The sequence below is a fragment of the Papilio machaon genome, chromosome 11, assembly GCF_912999745.1.
Source record: "Papilio machaon chromosome 11, ilPapMach1.1, whole genome shotgun sequence".
In the NCBI taxonomy this organism is placed as follows: Eukaryota; Metazoa; Arthropoda; class Insecta; order Lepidoptera; family Papilionidae; genus Papilio; species Papilio machaon.
The window spans coordinates 2,404,377-2,422,547 of record NC_059996.1 but is presented as its reverse complement, the minus strand read 5'-3'; the positions used below and the strand labels follow the sequence as shown (position 1 = coordinate 2,422,547).

The 18,171-nt window shown below is 33.9% G+C and overlaps 3 protein-coding genes across 3 annotated transcripts; 1 reads left to right on the top strand and 2 right to left on the bottom strand.

The window, feature by feature from the left end:
• Positions 1–257: 257 nt before the first annotated feature.
• Positions 258–3,297, bottom strand: LOC106708704 (ubiquitin-like protein FUBI). The gene is made up of 5 exons (XM_014500244.2): positions 3,208–3,297; positions 2,941–3,025; positions 2,437–2,602; positions 1,223–1,316; positions 258–361 (listed from the first exon to the last, which is right to left on the bottom strand). The coding sequence occupies exons 2-5, from the start codon at positions 3,013–3,015 to the stop codon at positions 304–306; spliced, it is 393 nt and encodes a 130-aa protein (XP_014355730.1). The 5' UTR covers positions 3,016–3,025; positions 3,208–3,297; the 3' UTR covers positions 258–303.
• A 308-nt stretch (positions 3,298–3,605) lies between these two features.
• On the top strand, positions 3,606–4,888 carry LOC106708760 (dehydrodolichyl diphosphate synthase complex subunit Nus1). The gene is made up of 2 exons (XM_014500310.2): positions 3,606–4,046; positions 4,332–4,888. Exons 1-2 carry the CDS (start codon positions 3,746–3,748, stop codon positions 4,793–4,795), a joined length of 765 nt encoding a protein of 254 aa, XP_014355796.2. The 5' UTR covers positions 3,606–3,745; the 3' UTR covers positions 4,796–4,888.
• Positions 4,889–6,104: 1,216 nt separating this feature from the next.
• Positions 6,105–17,504, bottom strand: LOC106708865 (arginine/serine-rich protein PNISR). Its single transcript, XM_014500446.2, has 12 exons — positions 17,036–17,504; positions 15,993–16,104; positions 15,162–15,332; positions 14,681–14,796; positions 14,117–14,283; positions 13,150–13,308; positions 12,596–12,701; positions 12,295–12,360; positions 10,380–10,459; positions 8,713–8,851; positions 7,648–8,488; positions 6,105–6,406 (listed from the first exon to the last, which is right to left on the bottom strand). Exons 1-11 carry the CDS (start codon positions 17,337–17,339, stop codon positions 7,671–7,673), a joined length of 2,238 nt encoding a protein of 745 aa, XP_014355932.2. The 5' UTR covers positions 17,340–17,504; the 3' UTR covers positions 6,105–6,406; positions 7,648–7,670.
• Positions 17,505–18,171: the final 667 nt, after the last annotated feature.

Below are 18,171 nucleotides of genomic sequence, written 5' to 3'. Positions count from 1 at the left end.
TGATTTTTTTGTATAAAATTGTGAATACCACAGTGCCATATTGTAGGAATGGATTGCATTGCTCTTGCAATGACATTGAGAGAACGATGTTTTTTATAGCTCCTAATAGGTAGCGAGAAACAAGTATAATTTCTCACATTAAATTTATAATTAAATATAACACTTGTTGTTTACTTTGGTGTTTTCTTTAACCTTTTTTTAAATTTCTTTTAAACATGGTATGTAGGATGTTAAGGGTCTCAAATTAAACGAAATACTGGCGCAAAAGATGTTATATTTGCATTTTATTTACAAAGAATAAATCTAAGAGTTGGAGTTGGGTCCACGACGACGGCCGAAGGTTTGTACAACATTTACGAATCTGAAAAAAAAAAACATTCAATTATTGTTCATTCATTCATTTACGTCAAATGAAGACGAAATTAGTGTACAAATATGTTAATCATAACCAGATTAATTGTCTACCAAGGTCCCATCAATTAGTAATAATAATTGTTGATAGACGGCATTGGCTGTTCAAATTAGGAAACAAAATAAGCCCATTCGATTGTACAAATTTAAAGAATAATAAGTAACACATTCACACTCAGGAGCTAACCATAATCTTAATGTTTCGACCACATTTTAGCTTGTAAATGTCTAATATTAGCGTGCTTTTGTAGCATGTAGCACAGAAAACATGTTTATTGAAATATGATTATTGATTGAATATGAAAATTGATTATTATGCATAATAATAAGACTTCTGAAATGTCAAAGTACTTATACCAGAAGCAGTTTCAGTAATACAGATTTAAGGGTAAAACACTTTTATAACCATTTTGTCACCAATACTATCAATCAACAGCGGTTAAAGGGTTAAAATACTTGTTTAACTAAACTGTGTCTTAACTTTTTTTAGATTAATATAGTTTATAATTATTTTTTTTTGCTTTGAAACATTTTTCCGCGTTTTGTCTGATGTGTGGTCCCGGAGGCCTAATTTTAGTCCTAAATTTTTAGGAAGTGGGTTTGGTGGAAGAGGGGATGCATAGTAAGAGAAAATATCCTCTTTCTGGGTGGTTCCTTCTCCGTTGATTAAAGGTAGGCAGCGCATCTGCATTTGCGGATGTCTATGGGGAACGGTCGCCTCGCTATTTCGGTGAATTCAGGTGGCCATATGTTCGTTTGCCACCTTTTGATATAAAAAAGGGGTAGTAAATAAGAAGAGAAGTATAAATACCGTCTGTTGTATTGGATCCTACGCTTGGCACGGCCAGTCTTCTTCTTTTTCTTCTGTTGTTTCTCCACTTTGGGTGTCTGGCCCTTTACCTTACCTGAAAATTGATAAGGCAAAAATATTTAAAAAATACTTGAGCTGTAAATGGCACAGAACAACTAGTCTTATTGTTTTTGATTGAAAATCACTAATATAAATAACATGCCTAACATGCACAAAGGTTAAGTTTTATATTCTATATTTCACATTGAAATACTATTTTTTTTAATATCTTGGGCAACACATAACATTGTACTAGTCACTGCGCAGAACACAATTTTAGGCCAAACAAGACAGCTCAGCACACCTTGAGCTACCAAAGAACTTGAAATGGTCCGTAGCAGTTTATATAATAAACTTCAAATGTATAACTGTTTCAAAACTACCCATATCTCTATAAAACTTCAGAAGAACACTTCACTTATAAAAATCTCTGGGCTACAGAGCACAATTAAAATAAACAAACAAAAACATGAAAAACATTTGCCCTCATATTGGTTAGGCAAAAATAGGTAAGATAGTTTTCTTTATCTACTTTTTACATAGAAATAGCTTATGCCCAAATAACATAGAAATAGCTTTGTCTACATGGAATTTAAAACAAAAATGGAATCAGTAGCCTATGTGACCTTACAAACTACATGTTGAATTTCAGTAATGTCCGTTAGTTGTTCTGGAGATACGTAATCCACATTTTAATAATAAGCATCCATCAATCCATTCACCTAAACCTTCTCATTTTTCTAGTATTATAAATACAATTGTTTAGATGGAATGGCTCAATGGATCTTGATGAAATTTAGCACAGATAGACATAGTCTGGAGGAATGCATAGGCTATTTATTAAGTTTTATTTTCATTCCGCGCAGGCAGAATCGCGGGCGACTACTAGTTTATAATGCTACTAGTGTTGTTGTGCAAAGAAAACGGAATGTTTCATGAACAGATAAAACAATGTCACAGTGACAGATGTCAATGGTTACTTTTAATAAAACTACCGTTGTTCTCTCGTATAAAATAATAGCAAGTAGCCCACTACTATCTACTAGTAATATCCCTCTAAAATGTCTTAAGTTTTATCGAAGATGTACTTCAAAAGCACTTAGAACTCAATAGCTAGTAGGATAATCAGATTGACATTACACAAAAAAAATTAAAGTATGCCAGAAGCCACTTACCAGCACGAGCTAAGGATCCGTGCACTTTACCACCGAGCAGTGGGATCGTAAGGTCCAACTCCGCTGATGATAGGTCTGACACGAGGGTAGCATCATCAAGTGGAGCACCGCATAGGGATAGAGTTAAATCTTCATCCCCAACTGCAGCAAGGTCGCGGATTCGCTCCTGAAATTTTTTTAATGATTGAAATAATTATTTAGTTAACGTTATTCAAATTTAATAAAAAAGACGAACATATGTTTAGTATACATAGGCTTGTTAAACGCTTTTCTTCCGTTTCAAACAATCAAGTGGCGTTACTTGTAGTAGATAATTAAAGGGTTTATTTGATAACAAATCAATAATAGTAAATTAAAGATTATTAAACTGATATTGAACATGATCAGAAAACACCTAAAAAAGCTTATTTTGCTAAAATTATAAAAACTAAAATTGAAAAGATAGGTTAGCTGAGCAATGTGTCAAATACATAAAACAGTGAAGAACACTCAGAAATTAATTACCTTGATTTGTGCAATTGTTTCCTGTCCATGAACGTCCAAGACGTGCGTAGATTGTCCTCTGATGTGTAACTGCATCTTGAAAATCCTGCAAAAATACGTTCATTGACGGCGTGGTCGAAGCAAATACGACGGAATATTTTGACACATTATTAAATAGGTAATCACCAAACAAGCACTTTAAATTATTCTAAATAGAAAAATACCGTTTTAAATAACTTCAGAACATTGCTTTATACGAAAATAATGAATAATATTTAGTTTACTAACCTGCCTGCGCAGTCTGACAAGAAAAAGAAACAATAATGGCAGAACGGAAACGGATATACGCCAACGTTCGTATTCACTCAGAATTTCATATGTCGGTGTCTAAAAAACTATTCAATGTCGCAAAACATTACATATTTGATTAAAAATATCATCGTGAGTTTTTTGCTATTGACTAACATTAAATGGATGATATTTTTGGTGGTTTGTCCTGTTAACACAAAATCAAACCATTCTTTAACCCGTAAAGATGGGGAGAACCTAAAACTAAGTTTATAGCTCTATTCTTAAACTTAGGGGAGAACAATTTAGAAATTTGGATTAAATGAAATTTGCGTAAAATGAAAATGTGTGAACCCTAATGTTATGTTGGTAGCCATGTTATTCCACCCATTGCTTTATGATTGGACAGTTAAAAAATGACAGCGCGACTGATGAATGGTCACACATTTTAGAAATAATCGTGTGACCTTATGTCATTTTGTATAAAATAGCGTAAAATGATCAAATAATATTAAATGGAATCTTGTCAGCTTCGAATATGCTCTCGCGACTAATCCGTCAGATTTTGTTTATTCTCGTGCATTTTGTTGTTAACATACTTGTTGCAATTCAAAATGTTTATCACCGGTTATGGGTTAGAAGATGTAAAGTTCTTGATGATGAGGTGACGAAAAATGATGTTATTATGATAAAGAAGCACGTACCAAAAATGAAGAAAAGTTTGAAGCATTTAGTAGTGCTCGTTGACACGAATCATCATTCTATGAGTGACTTGGCGCGTTTGGTGATTTGGAGTCTAATAACAGGAATACCTTACGTCAGTTTCCACGATATCACCGGTAAACAAATCATATTAATTTTTTATTTATTAGTGTTAGGTTTTACTATCAACGTGCGGTTTCCCATTGGTTGAAGTTCGACCATAATCCATAATCACAGAATTATTTTTTAGAAGAAATATATGCTCGCATTAACTGTAATTTTGTCAAATTTAACGTTCATCAATTTGCGTAATTTTCTTAAAAAAGGGTTCAAAGTTTTCGCTTCATATATTAACAATGATAAGCAGTTGCACAACTTTACATCAATGAAATTTAAGAACTTAATTTATAAATAATTTCTAGGTGAATTGAAACAAAACGAAGAAAAGCTGTTTCTGGCTATTGAAAAAAAGAAGAAAGGTATACCAGGTTGCATAAAATGGTCAAACAAACCAGACTTAAATGGCTACACTTATGGAATGAATGCAAATAATGTGTTTATTAATATATTTAGTTATAAGGATGGAAGACCACAAATAGTTGAAAGTATAAGACAGATAGCTAAAGGAGGTGTTGATTGTGAAAAGAAATCAAATGAATTTACAACCGAAGAGTTTGGGAAGGTGTTAACTCAATTGTACAATAATATTCCTGACCCGGATCTTGTTATGTATACTGGACCTCACTGTTCCACTTACGGTCTGTTGCCATGGCAAATAAGACTTACAGAGTTTGTTCAACTCTCCCTAGATCATAGTGTAGATATTTCTAGCTATATAGGTGCATTATATAAATATAATAAATGTGATCAAAGATTTGGTAAGTAGTTGATTATATATTACCCATGCATAAGACAGGCCTAAATATAAGTTGTAATTTATTGAAAAACACAATAGATTTGTCATAGTATTTTGCTACTGCTCTTTATTTTAAAACCATTAAAGGTTTCATGATATATTAGAAAAGTATGACAATGTAAATATTGCATAATTCGAAATTAAAGTGTTTACACAGAATATAATGTACCACCTGTATGTATTGGTATGGTACATTATTTACTTTAATAAAATTTGTAAGCTTATTATTTTAGTTCAAATTCTGAAATTGTTGAAAATGACCCAACAAAGACTATCATGGAATTTGTTTCTAATATTCAAAAGTCAAGTAAATTATCTCTAATGATTATATTAAAATTCAGAAATCATAAAAAAAAATTTGGTAGATGCATACTTTCATTACAAATTACCTCTTTTGATGGCTCCACTTTTTGTGCGCCAATTGTATGTTTATTTCGAGAACGCATTAGGTAAAATATAAACCATGTTAACCAACTTTATTGATTTCTGTTTGTATTTTATTATCACATTGACTTCTGAACTAACTTAATCTCTGATCAGTGAATATATTAAAGAGATGATATATGCTACGAAAGTTATAATTGAATAGTTTTAATTTATAAACTTAATTGAATAAAAATAGTTAAAAAAAACCACTGATAATTACTATCAGTTATGTTTTTTTTATCCTATTATTCCATATTAGTATATAATTTGTAATAAAAAAAATCAGAATATTTAATTAAAATACTAGAAGTAAAAAAAATATATAAACAGAGTGACCTTTTAATAAGACCATTAATTTGTACAATTATTTCTTTATGTGTTTTAAATGTAAACTAATTTAGGTGGCATTACAATATTGTTAAAAAATTACTGAAAAGCATTGATACTCCAATGGAAATAGAATAAATAAAAATTTATTGGTATATCGATGTCATTAGATAACATGATTATTGGAGAATGTTCCCAAACAGCGATAGTAATTCGACGGAGTTTACATATACATTAGTCTGATTAGATAAGAGGTATGGAAATCACAACACAATGCAACTATCTTATCACGATGCATTATAATTCGTTAAACGTATCATATTTACCTCATACATACTCATAGTCTCATGACTATCCCATATGCTTGGTACATTACGCCAGTACTATAGGACAGTAGCTCTCAAAATCAGCGCAGGCATAAACACTAACTGGCGCCAGTAAAACGTGCTGTACTGGCATACTATAAATCAGTCATTAGATAACCACTCTGGCTCAGTGTGAATTGCTTCAAAGCGCTGTAATTTTCCAAAATTGCTTTTCTTGAATTATTTTAAAGCCTAGTCAGTATGTACTTATAATTCTCTGTATATCTCAATTCTATCAAAATATATTTTGTATTTTAGTAGCCCTTATTATATGTTAGGTAATATTGACAAAGTAAAGGTTGGTTCTTTCTATCATTGAGAAAATAAAAAAAAGACAGGTAGGGGACCGTAAGTTTTATTGGAATAATGGGACGCCGCGATGTCAATGCTCTTTTCAATATTATACACAAACACTAAAATATATTTACATTTTGCGACGCAAGCGTTACGACTGCTCACCAACCTGCAAGAGAAAACACAATAAAAATAATAATACAGTAGTTATAACTTTAAAGATGCCAGAAATATTATTAAAACTTCAACATGTAACAAACAAAAATTAAAAAGAAATACGTATAAAAACCGTACAGACACCCAATGACGTAATACCAAAATCAGTATAATAATAAATATTTCGTGATATATGTTCTATATATAAATTATTATTTGCTTGAAACCGAGTATGGCGGTGATATTTATTTTAAACTAGCTTTTACCCGCGACTCCGTCCGCGCGGAATAAAAAAAAATGCACACGACAAAAAAAAGTTCCTATGTCCGTCTCCTAGTTCTAAGCTACCTCCCCATCAATTTTCAGCTAAATCAGTTCGACCGATCTTGAGTTATAAATAGTGTAACTAACACGACTTTCTTTTATATATATAGATTGGTTTAGTGATTTTATGTTATATTGTAAACAAATGAAAGACATAACAAACATATTGGAACTGCATGTATTTCACCGCAAGTTTGCCAAATACTTCTAGAACTTTCCTGAATGTCAAGTTTGCAATAATTATTTTTCTTCAATTTTTTTAAGACTTATGCTAATAAAAATTAAGACATTTATATTCAGACAGGAACTTGGTACACGAGACACGAGTATCTGAGTTTGAAAAGAAGTATTTGATAATATCTCTCCATTTGAACTACCTAATAAAAATGAATTATATTAACATTGTAATAGTAAAAATTTTCTATAACGCGTAAAACGTAATTAATTATAAATTTATTTGTCATTATTTATTTTAACATCAGTGGCCAATTATTCAATTAACGTATATATTTGAATAATTTTGCATATCTTAGAAGTAGAGGCCTTTGCAGATTTTAATTAAATTAATTGCTACGATATTTATTTATGAAAATATTATGTTTAAGTTTTTATTGAGAGAAGATGTTAATAACTAAGTGTATTAAAGCGAAGTTATACGGCAATTTCACTCTGTTTTAAATAAATTTGTTTGGTTTTAAATATCTTTCTTAAATCTTTTTTGTTATTTGTAGAAGAGTAAGCGCACATTTTCAAACCTCAACTTGCAACATAATGTAAAATATTTCATACCTCATAATAACATAAATGGTATAATTAAAAAATGTTAATAGTGCAAAGTTAAGGTAATTTTATTACCATTCACGGCACTAATGTTGCCCTTTCTATTTAGTATGGGGTCACACACATACAAAAGATAAATAAAAATACAACCTGTCATGGCGTTACCCTGTCGTTCACCGGCGGTGTCTGGAGCGGCTTCTGCTTCTCGAACGCCTACGCTCATACCTATCATACTTCTCGTAGTCCCGACCGGACCTGTCGTAGTCCCGACCTGACCTGTCGTGGTCCCGACCAGACCTGTCGTAGTCGCGACCAGATCTATCGTATGACCTGTCCCTGTCGTGCGATCTCTTGTCCCGCCGCCGTTTCTCCTGCGATCGATCCCTGGACGCCTTCTTCCTGCCCGACCGAGATTCGTAGCTTGTAGATCGTCTGGATCGTTTCCTCGCCCTGTCATGTCTATCGTCCTCCGAGTCAGCTCTATATTTGTCTTTGTGCTTGTGGCTTCTAGATGATTTATGTCTGTCAGATTCATCTTTTGTCTTTGATCGCGACTTGTACTTATCGTAATCGTTGTGATTTGACTTTGAGTTCTTTTCTTCTGTTCTATGCGACCTCTTTGACGTTTCCTTGCTTGATTTCTTTATAGAGTCGATATCGTTAGAGCTTGCCCGTTTACGTTTCTTAGATCTTACGGGTTTGATGTCCACTTCGCTGTGTGAAGAGGAGCTACTGGTACTAGAGGACGAGTCATCTGAATCACTGGAAGAACTAGAGCTGTCTGCGTCGCTCGATGCTTTCGCTCGTGGACTCGGAGTTTGCTCCCATTTATTAATCTTTTTGACTTTCTCTTCCTGTATCGTACTCAATCTCCTCACACCGTCAACTTTGTCGATGGATTTATTGTTATTTCTTTTGTCTTTTGAGATGCGACGTTCCGGTCTCTTCTCTGGTGTGTCCGTTTCTATAGGCGGGGGTGTCGCTGAAGATCCTAAAATTACGAATTACATTTTTAAATGTCCACAAAAGTCAAAGTTATAGCACTTCATGTGCACGACTGTTGTATTTACTTAGATTATCAATGTGTTTCAATTTTAATACAGATATAAAGGGCTGGTTATGTAAAAATATTTATTATTTGACTTAATATAACAATGTCATTGAATCGTATTCTTCCTGGGCTGTATGCACAATGCTATTATGATAGATCCTTACTCGTTCTGGCGGGTCTATCGGGCGTGGTGACGGGCGTGGTGGGCTCCTCGGCGGTCTCGCGCAGCTCCGCGCGCCTCACCTCCGCCTCGATTTCGCGCGCCGTCCGCTCGAACTCTTGCTTCTTCCTCCTTATCATCTCCTATACATAGCCAGTTAGGAGTTGTCCATTAATCACGTGAAGATTGATAAGGGCGAGAGGATCCGAAAAAATCACATGAACTATCATGGATGTAAGATTGATGACGAAAATAAATAATATTTCAAGTAATTCAACAAATTAAAATCACATTATGTATTGCACATACCTGTATTTAAAATAATAGATAATATTTTGAACATTTTCAACATAGTTAATTCTAAAAATGGACGTTATTTTGGGGATGACTTAGTTTAAAAAAAAATACAGTCGAATTGATAACCTCCTTCTTTTTGAAGTCGGCTAAAAACCACCAGAAGGGGAGGCGGATAAAATGTCGCTAAAATATCATGTTTATAAAGACGAACTTTTATCATTAAGTACAAAAATGTAATCAACTTAAGATAACTTTGGACCATACATAGGGGAAAATTATCTGAAATTATGTACTTATAACGTAAGTAATAAAGCAATTAGTAGTCGTACAGTTAATTTCATGTGTATAATTTATTTAAATTTATTTGTGAATTTTTATTTTAATAATGCTTTGTACAAACTGTACGAATAAATGTATAAAAAGGGGACCTTGACTTAAAAATCTCTAAACTCCAAAAAAGCAAAACAAGGTTCATAATAATCAAAAAATAAACATGATTAATTATTACGCTCTTACAAACAAATTATACAAAATTTAAAATCAAGGTAGAATTTTAAAATGCGTTTTAGCACTTAAAGCAACGGTTACGTGGCATTGTTCCACATTTGAGTTCCACCTAAATTATTTATAAGTAGCTGTTGCCTGCAATTTTCTCAGTTATTGCGTCATTGCTGTCAGTCGGGTAATGATTTTCACGAGCATGTAAGAATGTTTGTACATAAATGACTTTATATGCCCATTATCGGCTAATAACCGGCTGAACCGATTTCGACAATTGAGTGATCAAACATGCGAACTAATAGATCCTTACTTATTTAAAGTGGATTTTTAGAGCTTGCTGTTATCGTTACAACATAAAAAATACACCTTTACGGTCATTTTTAGTTTCTTTTGTGTGTAAAAAAAAAAGTGAAAAAAAATATTTGTGTTACCGTCCAAATAAGACTTAATTGTGATGTGGTCGAACAATTTTTCGATCACATCACAATTAACATCATGAGCGATCGTTATCAAGCGCTAGTTTAAATTAATAGTTTTTTTTTTGTATATTTTTAATGAATTATTTACTACTAGGCATGTATTATGAAATAAGGTGGCAAACGTGCGAGCGGCCACCTGAATTCGACGCCTGCCCAAGCGACCGCTGCCCAGACATCTGCAATTTCAGATACGTTTCCTACCTCTAATCGGCAGAGGAGGGACGCACAAAAAGAAGATATTTTGCATCCCCTCCTCCGTCAAATCAACTCAACTTACGCATCCTTTTATAAGGATGGGAAGGTCGTGGTATTTCTCCGGGCAAGCCGGCCTATAAGTGCAAGATGTTGCTGGCGTCTACCAATGTTTCACTCTATATAAGAATTGAATTGTTACCTGCAATTGTTGATCGGATATGTTGTTCTGATCATCTTCGTCTGCACTTTCTCCGCTACTGCTGTCGTATGCGCCCAGCCCTGTACGGACGCCGCGATAACATTTAGTGGTAGGTAGTGGAGGTATACCGTAAACACATTTCTATAGAAAAATGAAAAATATCCTCAAGTACGGTTTTTATTTACATGAGAACCAGGAAAAGGACATAGGATAATTTTTACCCTGTTTTCAATTTTTTTTTATTCCGCGCGGACGGAGTCGCGGGTAAAAGCTAGTTAATAATAATTAGTGACATATATAACATGAATAAAACCAGTAGTAAACCATTTTTTTTCTTTATCGTCGTAATCGTACAACATAATTTGGAAATTAAAATATAAAACATAAATTTTCATCTCATAAAATTAATATTAAGATAATTAAAATTTATAATAATATTTTTTCTTTTTTATTGAATTTATAAAACTTCAAAATTAATAAATTAACAAAAAGTACAACACGATTTAGAAATTAAAATTCATAAATTAAAATTCATTTACCATTAAGTAGAAAAAAAAAATATAATTCTTTATTGTAATTATAAAATTTAAATATGGGAAAACCCATAAATAAAATAACAAAAAATAGGAACACGATTTAAAAATTAAAATTTAGTATAAATTCTGTTTTTGCTTTAAAAATTAAAATTTATTTATAAATTCTGTTTTTTCTTACCAATTCATTTTCCACTAAACATTATTTGAAACACAACTTGTTTTTTTTTTAAGCACATTGTCAGTATTATACAAACATCATATAAGACTCGGCAGCTGAAATCAAAGGTTTACGAAGCGTATATGGTGGTTTCGAGGGTAAAAATACCCTTAATTTGTATGTGTATTTTTAGAACACATTAATGTAAATGTTGCCAGGATTGTGTTTATCCATTTTATATTTTAACCACCATATACAGACGAAACTAACTGGCAAACCGATGTTAATGTTTTCGGAGTGAGGGTAGTTTGATAGGTGGTTGTGGTTCGGCCGTGAAGGTAGTTTGCGATTTTGTTATGTACCGTCAGTGAGGGTAGTTTGGGAGGTAGTTGTTGTCAGGAGTGAGGGAAACTTGTAACTGTGAGTAGTATGGGTAGTGAGGATAATTTGCGTAGCAGTTGTTTGACGGGGTCGAGCGTAGTTTGCGAGGAGGTTGTATGTCGGGAGTGAGGGAAACTTGTGACTGTGAGGAGTATGGGTATATTGCTCGGTAGTGATGATAATTTGCACGGCAGTTGTTTGACGTGGTCGAGAGTAGTTTGCGAGGAGGTTGTATGTCGGGAGTGAGGGGAACTTGTGACTGTGAGGAGTATGGGTATATTGCTCGGTAGTGATGATAATTTGCGCGGCAGTTGTTTGACGTGGTCGAGAGTAGTTTGCGACCAGGTTGTATGTCGGGAGTGAGGGAAACTTGTAACTGTGAGTAGTATGGGTAGTGAGGATAATTTGCGTAGCAGTTGTTTGACGGGGTCGAGCGTAGTTTACGAGGTGGTTGCATGTCGGGAGTGAGGATAATTTGCGTAGCAGTTATTTGACGGGGTCGAGCGTAGTTTACGAGGTGGTTGCATGTCGGGAGTGAGGATAATTTGCGTAGCAGTTGTTTGACGGGGTCGAGCGTAGTTTACGAGGTGGTTGTATGTCGGGAGTGAGGATAATTTGCGCAGCAGTTGTTTGACGTGGTCGAGAGTACTTTGCGATGATGTTGTATATCGGGAGTGAGGGAAACTTGTAAGGTAACTGTGAGTGAGGAGTATGGGTCGAATGATCGATAATGAAGTAGTAGTTTGCGGGGGTTATGAGCAGTTTGCGAGGTGGTTGAAAGTCGGTATCGAAGATAGTTTGCGAGGTAGTTGTTCGAGGGCGGACGCGGGACGGAACTTACCGAGACCGCTGGCGATGGCGGCGAGCGCCTTGGACTTGCTCGCTTTCATGGCGTTGAGACGCGAAGCTTTTACCATATAAATAAAACCAACATTAATAACACACAAATGTATTCACTGAACTGGCAACATCTGAAATAAGACTTTATTAGCGATGACATAAGACACAGTTTTACACATCACAGTTCTTCTTATATTTAATTCACATTTAGAGTCAGTGCACGATAATGTCTCGCTGTATAGAGCAAAGTCTTGAGAGTGACCGTCGGGCCGTTGGATATAAGCCTATATGAGTTGAAATACCTTGTGCGGCGTTATATCTGGCCAACTCTTCCTGGCTCACCGTATGAATCTCCTGGTCGGTTACCTCCAGCAGAATTTCTGTTAGCGATCGTCGAACCGCGAACATCTGGTCAGGAATATTATTTATTAAAAATACATGGAATATTATGGAAATAACTGTATTTATACTACCATTCCGCCGAAATTAAAGCAGCATGTGATTTGTTCAGTTAGCTTAACCATTGACAGGGGGTAGCTAAATTCACAGTAATAGTATGTTTTTTTGTCGTCCACCAAGCAACAAAGAGATTTCAAATAACTAAACCAATCGATTAGTTCCTTCATCGTTCTCTCCGCGTGTCCGAGGTATATAATTTGGGGGACGTGAATTAATTTTATTAGGGGGTTCGTGACAAAAAAAGTTAAATACTTCTCTAAGTAATAAAAACGTAAACAAAGAATCACAATTAATAAATAGCATTACATGTAATCGGTGTTTATTCAAACTCTAATAAAGAGTACCTACAAAATAAAACATATAGACATCAATATTATGTAGATTTCTGTGTACTTACAACTTCCTGCATAATTTCCTCCTTACTCTTTTTTACTAACACAGGTTTTCCCTCATCCTCCTTTTCGTCCGACACCTCCTCCAGACGATCCAAGTTCGGCTTCACTTCTTTCTTCTGACGATCTTCCTTCGCCAGTTCTTCAGTCTCAGAGTCGGAATCCTGGAAAATTAAATCAATTATAATAAGATTTGTGTATCAAAAATCTATCTTTAAATGTGAATAACGTCAGCTACTTTTAAATTATTTTGTTATGCTGAAGCTTAACATGACATACATTCCAATATCAAAGGTAAAATAATGCTAGAAGTAAAACAATCACAAAATTGTAATAAAAATATCATATTCCAAGCAAGTAAATATTTTAAAGAAAACTGGAAAAACATTTTTAAATATTTTATTAAATTGTTTAGGGCACAAACCTACTTTTGCACCAACAGAACATCTTACCAAAATTTCACCCCAACCTGTCTAGAGGTTTCGGAATGTAAAGGGGACAAATTGTGATTCATATTTATGTAGTTATTGGTTCATGTGTTCTCAAGTTCTTGTCTAAGTTTATTTTTTATGTTTAAGATGGCAAAGGAGCAAATGCACCTGAATTTACCAAAATAAAGCAACCATTGCCCATACACATCCACATACGGAGATGCATTACCTACTTAATCGACAGCATTGCAGAAGAGAGGATGCATAGAAAGATATTTCCCTTTCCTATTTCTATCTCCTCCGTCAAATCCACTTCCCCTCCTCCCTTATTAGGGTATTATTTAAAAAGGGTGGGATGTGGAAGGTGACTAAAAATGAAGCCTCCAGTATGCAAACTGCACCAGACGAAAGAATTATTTCACTTTACACCTGTTTTGAGTGCGGTTGTGGTATTTCACCGTTCCAGCTGTTCCATTCGTGCAACAGATAACTTTGGGCTTTACCACTGTTAAAGTTACTTAAGTTACTGGAAAATACATACAAATTTGCTCTTAGCTGGTAACATTGGTTGTCCGCTCGCTTCTGCTTTCATCCTGGCAAGTTCCTCTTCTTCTAATCTCTTCTTCTCCCTCTCGGCTTCTTCTCGGGCTTTCTGCTCCTGTTCTCTTTCTATCGCCCTTTGCTTCTCTCTTTCCATTTTTTCTAAGCCTAGAAAGGAAATACTATTTGTTAACTAATATCATTCAATGTTTGAAGTAACACACACAAACAACTCACGCCTGAACCTAAAGGGGTAGGCAGAGATCACGGACCTCCATTTGGCATGGCCAAACGATCCTCCGCAATTCACTTTTTGCCATTTCGGGAGACGAAACGTAAATCAACACACTAGTACATGGCGGGATTCAAACTCAAGACCTGCAGATTACAAATCAAGTGCTTATTCCCTAAGCCACTAAAACCAAATATGTCTGGCTTGAGCGCTGCTATAGTGGTTACTTCTAGGTGACACAGTAAATGAAATACAAGCTATAGTTTGACAAGGATCTTGAGAGCCATTTTTTACTGGAGATAAGGTTGTTGGTCTATGTATGTATCTAATTACCTTCTCTAATCCAAGCAGGCAGCTGTCTTCTTTTAGCAGCATCAATAGTAGTTGTAGTTCCAGGCATTGTCATAGTTATAGGATCTACTACAGTAGGTATTAGTGGAATTTTTTCTCTGAAAAAAATATACAATAGAATTTTAAAAAAAAGATGTAAAATAATATATTTTTTTATCATATTACATAATCTATATATATAACAGAAAGTCGTGTTAGTTACACTATTTATAACTCAAGAACGGCTGAATCGATTTGACTGAAAATTGGTGGGCAGGTAGCTTAGAACCAGGAAACGGACATAGGATGATTTTTACCCCGTTTTCTATTTTTTTTATTCCGCGCGGACGGAGTCGCGGGTAAAAGCTAGTTAATCATAAAATAGTTTGTAAGTCTAAAAAAAGATTTAATTAAGTAAAACGTTAGTAAAACTCTCAGATTAAAGTCAAAACAATGTACAAAAAAAAAAAATTAAATTATTAACCTAAGTGGCCTGTTATTCCGAGATAGTATTGGTTTGGTTGGTTCTCTATTTTTGCTCTTAGATCTGTTCTCTCTATTCCTACTGTTACTGCTACTATTTGCTTGTTCTGCTTGAGGTGCTGTCCAATATCCATGCTGAAATGTTGGAGTCGCCACTGCTGCTGTTGTGTATCTATGGTAAAAGAAAATTGACAATTGTTAATCCAAATATATATATTAATCTTATTCTAAATATTTCATATTAATTTTTATATTACATTCTGTAATTTTAAATTCGAGTCATACAACTTTAACAGCAGTAATATTTGCAATAATGATGTTAAGCAAATTTACATTTCTAATGACCAAAATTCACCCTTTATAAAACTTAATAAACTATTGAGACATTTTAATATTTATCCCACATTTTTAACAATAATAGACGGCAGCAACAGCAACATCAGTTGCATGAATTGGTCGGCTCACCCGGTGAAATACCAGGACCACACAGAAAACAGGCGTGAAGTGGAAGAAATTCCGCGTACAGTCTGATGAGTGTGGTGCCGGAGGCCTAATTTTAGTCCTCTTCCCCTTCACAATCTTTTCTTATTAGGAAAAGATGAGAAAGGGAAGTGGATTTGGCGGAAGATGGGACGCATAGGAAGGGGAAATGTCCTCTTTCTGTGCATCCCCTCATCTGTTGAATAAAGGTATGCAATGCATCTGCATTTGCGGATGTCCATGGGCAACGGTCGCCTCGCTATTTCGGTGAATTCAGGTGATGGTTTGCTTGTTTGCCACATTTTCATGTACAAATATATATATATATATAAATTAATAATAGTTTTCTTACCCGGATATAGCTGCTGTATTCTCAGTAGGTACATTGTAACCATCCAACATAGGTGACATTGATATTGAGGGATCTGCAGCTATTTTAGGGTCATTTCCATCCCAACCCCACCCTTAAATATAAATTTTATATTTTTAAACATTCTATTTGTTATGTATCATGTCATACACACTATAGTGTTCTATAAACTTAAGGATGAGTAAAATCATCCCCAAAGGAAAAAAATTATCTATTTATTTCTGTTGTATTCACCATGTGATAAAACAATGCTGTAAACATATATGTACTATTGTATGTATTGTATGTATTGCTGTATTATTCATGTAAAAATAATTTTAAAATAGAGTTCAGGAAAAAGATATCTTAGACATAAAAGTGTATAATAAATTGTAATAATAAGTAATATTAATAAATTGTGGGTGGTTATGGTTATTTTTTAATTACTAGAAAAAATTCCAATGCTGGAATACATAATAAGCAACTTATTATTAGATTTTCCTGCATACATGGTTTAGTAAATGATGAGTTTAAATGTACAAGAATGAATTTATAAGATTTATGCAAAACTACAAGTTTTCTTATATGATATTATTACCATTTATTACTCTAAACAAATGTAAAGAATTCATTCTAAGTTTAAAACAAATATTTGTTTTTAAACACCAGACTGAATGTCTTAAAACATTTTGTCTATTGTTGAATCATTTGAAAAACAATTTCAAGGGAAGTAGAATTTCCAAAAATAACAAAAATGCCAACCATTATTACATTTGCTATGATTTTTGTTAGATTATTGAGATGGATAACTAATAAAAATATTTTAAAAGCACATAAAATTGTTCTGGACGATCTACCGACTGCTTCTACAATATTGATAGATCAAAATTACAAGTTCGAGCAATCTTACAGCACCTAAATTAAGATTATCGCTTATCTAAAATTAGAACTGCTAAGTATCTAATTTGATGACAATGATTTTATTCTTACTCAAAATCATTTCATACAGAACATTTTAATAAGCAGTGAAACTGATTCTTACATACCCCATTGGTTCCAAGAATTACCCCATGAGTTTGTAGAAGCATTCCATTCAGCACCAGCCGGTGGTACACTTTCGCAGTTTGTGTCCGGATTTTCAACCTCCATTGGGGCTTCTCCGCCTTCTAAGTCTGGTTTTGCTGGTGGTTGAGGCACAGAAACAATTGATGCAGCTTCCTTCATAGCAATCCATTGTTGTGCTAAAGTTGCCCAGTCTACTTGACTAGAATCAATATTTTGATATGCGGTAGGATTAAGTGCCCACTGCGTGGGGTATGCGGGGTTCACCGCATCTTTGCCAGAAAACATTTTAGTCACAAATGATCGGTCGGAGTGTAATGCACTTTTCTACTTTTTCATAACACTACTAAATCTATATTCATTGGCACTTAATTACTTAAAATGAATTTGTGGTTATAATCATAGTAAAATATATGGAAATATTTTACTCTGGACCATTTCATTTGATTTAGCATAGACTAGACAACACAGCAGATTAAATTTGGTGTTGCAATAAAATAAAAATAAGGAATTGAAACGAAAATGAAACACCATTTATTTTTTATTTGGATTACGTAAGCGTCATACATTGATAGAAGGATTAATTAAAAATGCATAAATAAATATGTAATAATTATATTACATCCATACATCGTTAAACATTTAATTCTGCTCTTTGACACTAGATGTCGCTAGTTTATAAAGTAACCGCCACACCGTTTGTTAACTATTACATAATAATAATTATATTATACTAGCTTTTTCCCGCGACTCCGTCCGCGCGGAATAAAAAAAAAAAAAAAGAAAACGGGGTAAAAATTATCCTATGTCCTATTCCTGGTTCTAAGCTACCTGCCCACCAATTTTCAGTCAAATAGATTCAGCCGTTCTTGAGTTATAAATGGTGTAACTAACACGACTTTCTTTTATATATATAGATTTGTTCAAAGAAATTCAATCTTTAGTTTTAAATGAAACGTATTTCATACGATTTGATTTTAAATGAAGAAAGAGCCGTAATTATTACTCTATGTATTTCTAACATTTACTTTATTTCAGGTTCTAAGCCCGATTACAGAAGACATAAGAAAAATAATCTCTCTGTTGTCTAAGTACGTATAACCACATCTTTCCATGTATT

What these genes read in the sequence shown, in the direction of transcription:
- LOC106708704 (XM_014500244.2), bottom strand. Translation starts at nt 3,015, where the DNA reads ATGCAGTTACACATCAGAGGACAATCTACGCACGTCTTGGACGTTCAT. An exon ending in AAACAATTGCACAAATCAAG is followed by an intron (nt 2,603 to 2,940) that starts GTAATTAATTTC and finishes AAAAAATTTCAG; the next exon opens with GAGCGAATCCGCGACCTTGC. An exon ending in CGGATCCTTAGCTCGTGCTG is followed by an intron (nt 1,317 to 2,436) that starts GTAAGTGGCTTC and finishes ATCAATTTTCAG; the next exon opens with GTAAGGTAAAGGGCCAGACA.
- LOC106708760 (XM_014500310.2), top strand. Translation starts at nt 3,746, where the DNA reads ATGCTCTCGCGACTAATCCGTCAGATTTTGTTTATTCTCGTGCATTTT. An exon ending in CAGTTTCCACGATATCACCG is followed by an intron (nt 4,047 to 4,331) that starts GTAAACAAATCA and finishes AATAATTTCTAG; the next exon opens with GTGAATTGAAACAAAACGAA.
- LOC106708865 (XM_014500446.2), bottom strand. Translation starts at nt 17,339, where the DNA reads ATGTTTTCTGGCAAAGATGCGGTGAACCCCGCATACCCCACGCAGTGG. An exon ending in CGGAATAACAGGCCACTTAG is followed by an intron (nt 14,797 to 15,161) that starts GTTAATAATTTA and finishes TATTTTTTTCAG; the next exon opens with AGAAAAAATTCCACTAATAC. An exon ending in GCCTGCTTGGATTAGAGAAG is followed by an intron (nt 14,284 to 14,680) that starts GTAATTAGATAC and finishes TTTCCTTTCTAG; the next exon opens with GCTTAGAAAAAATGGAAAGA.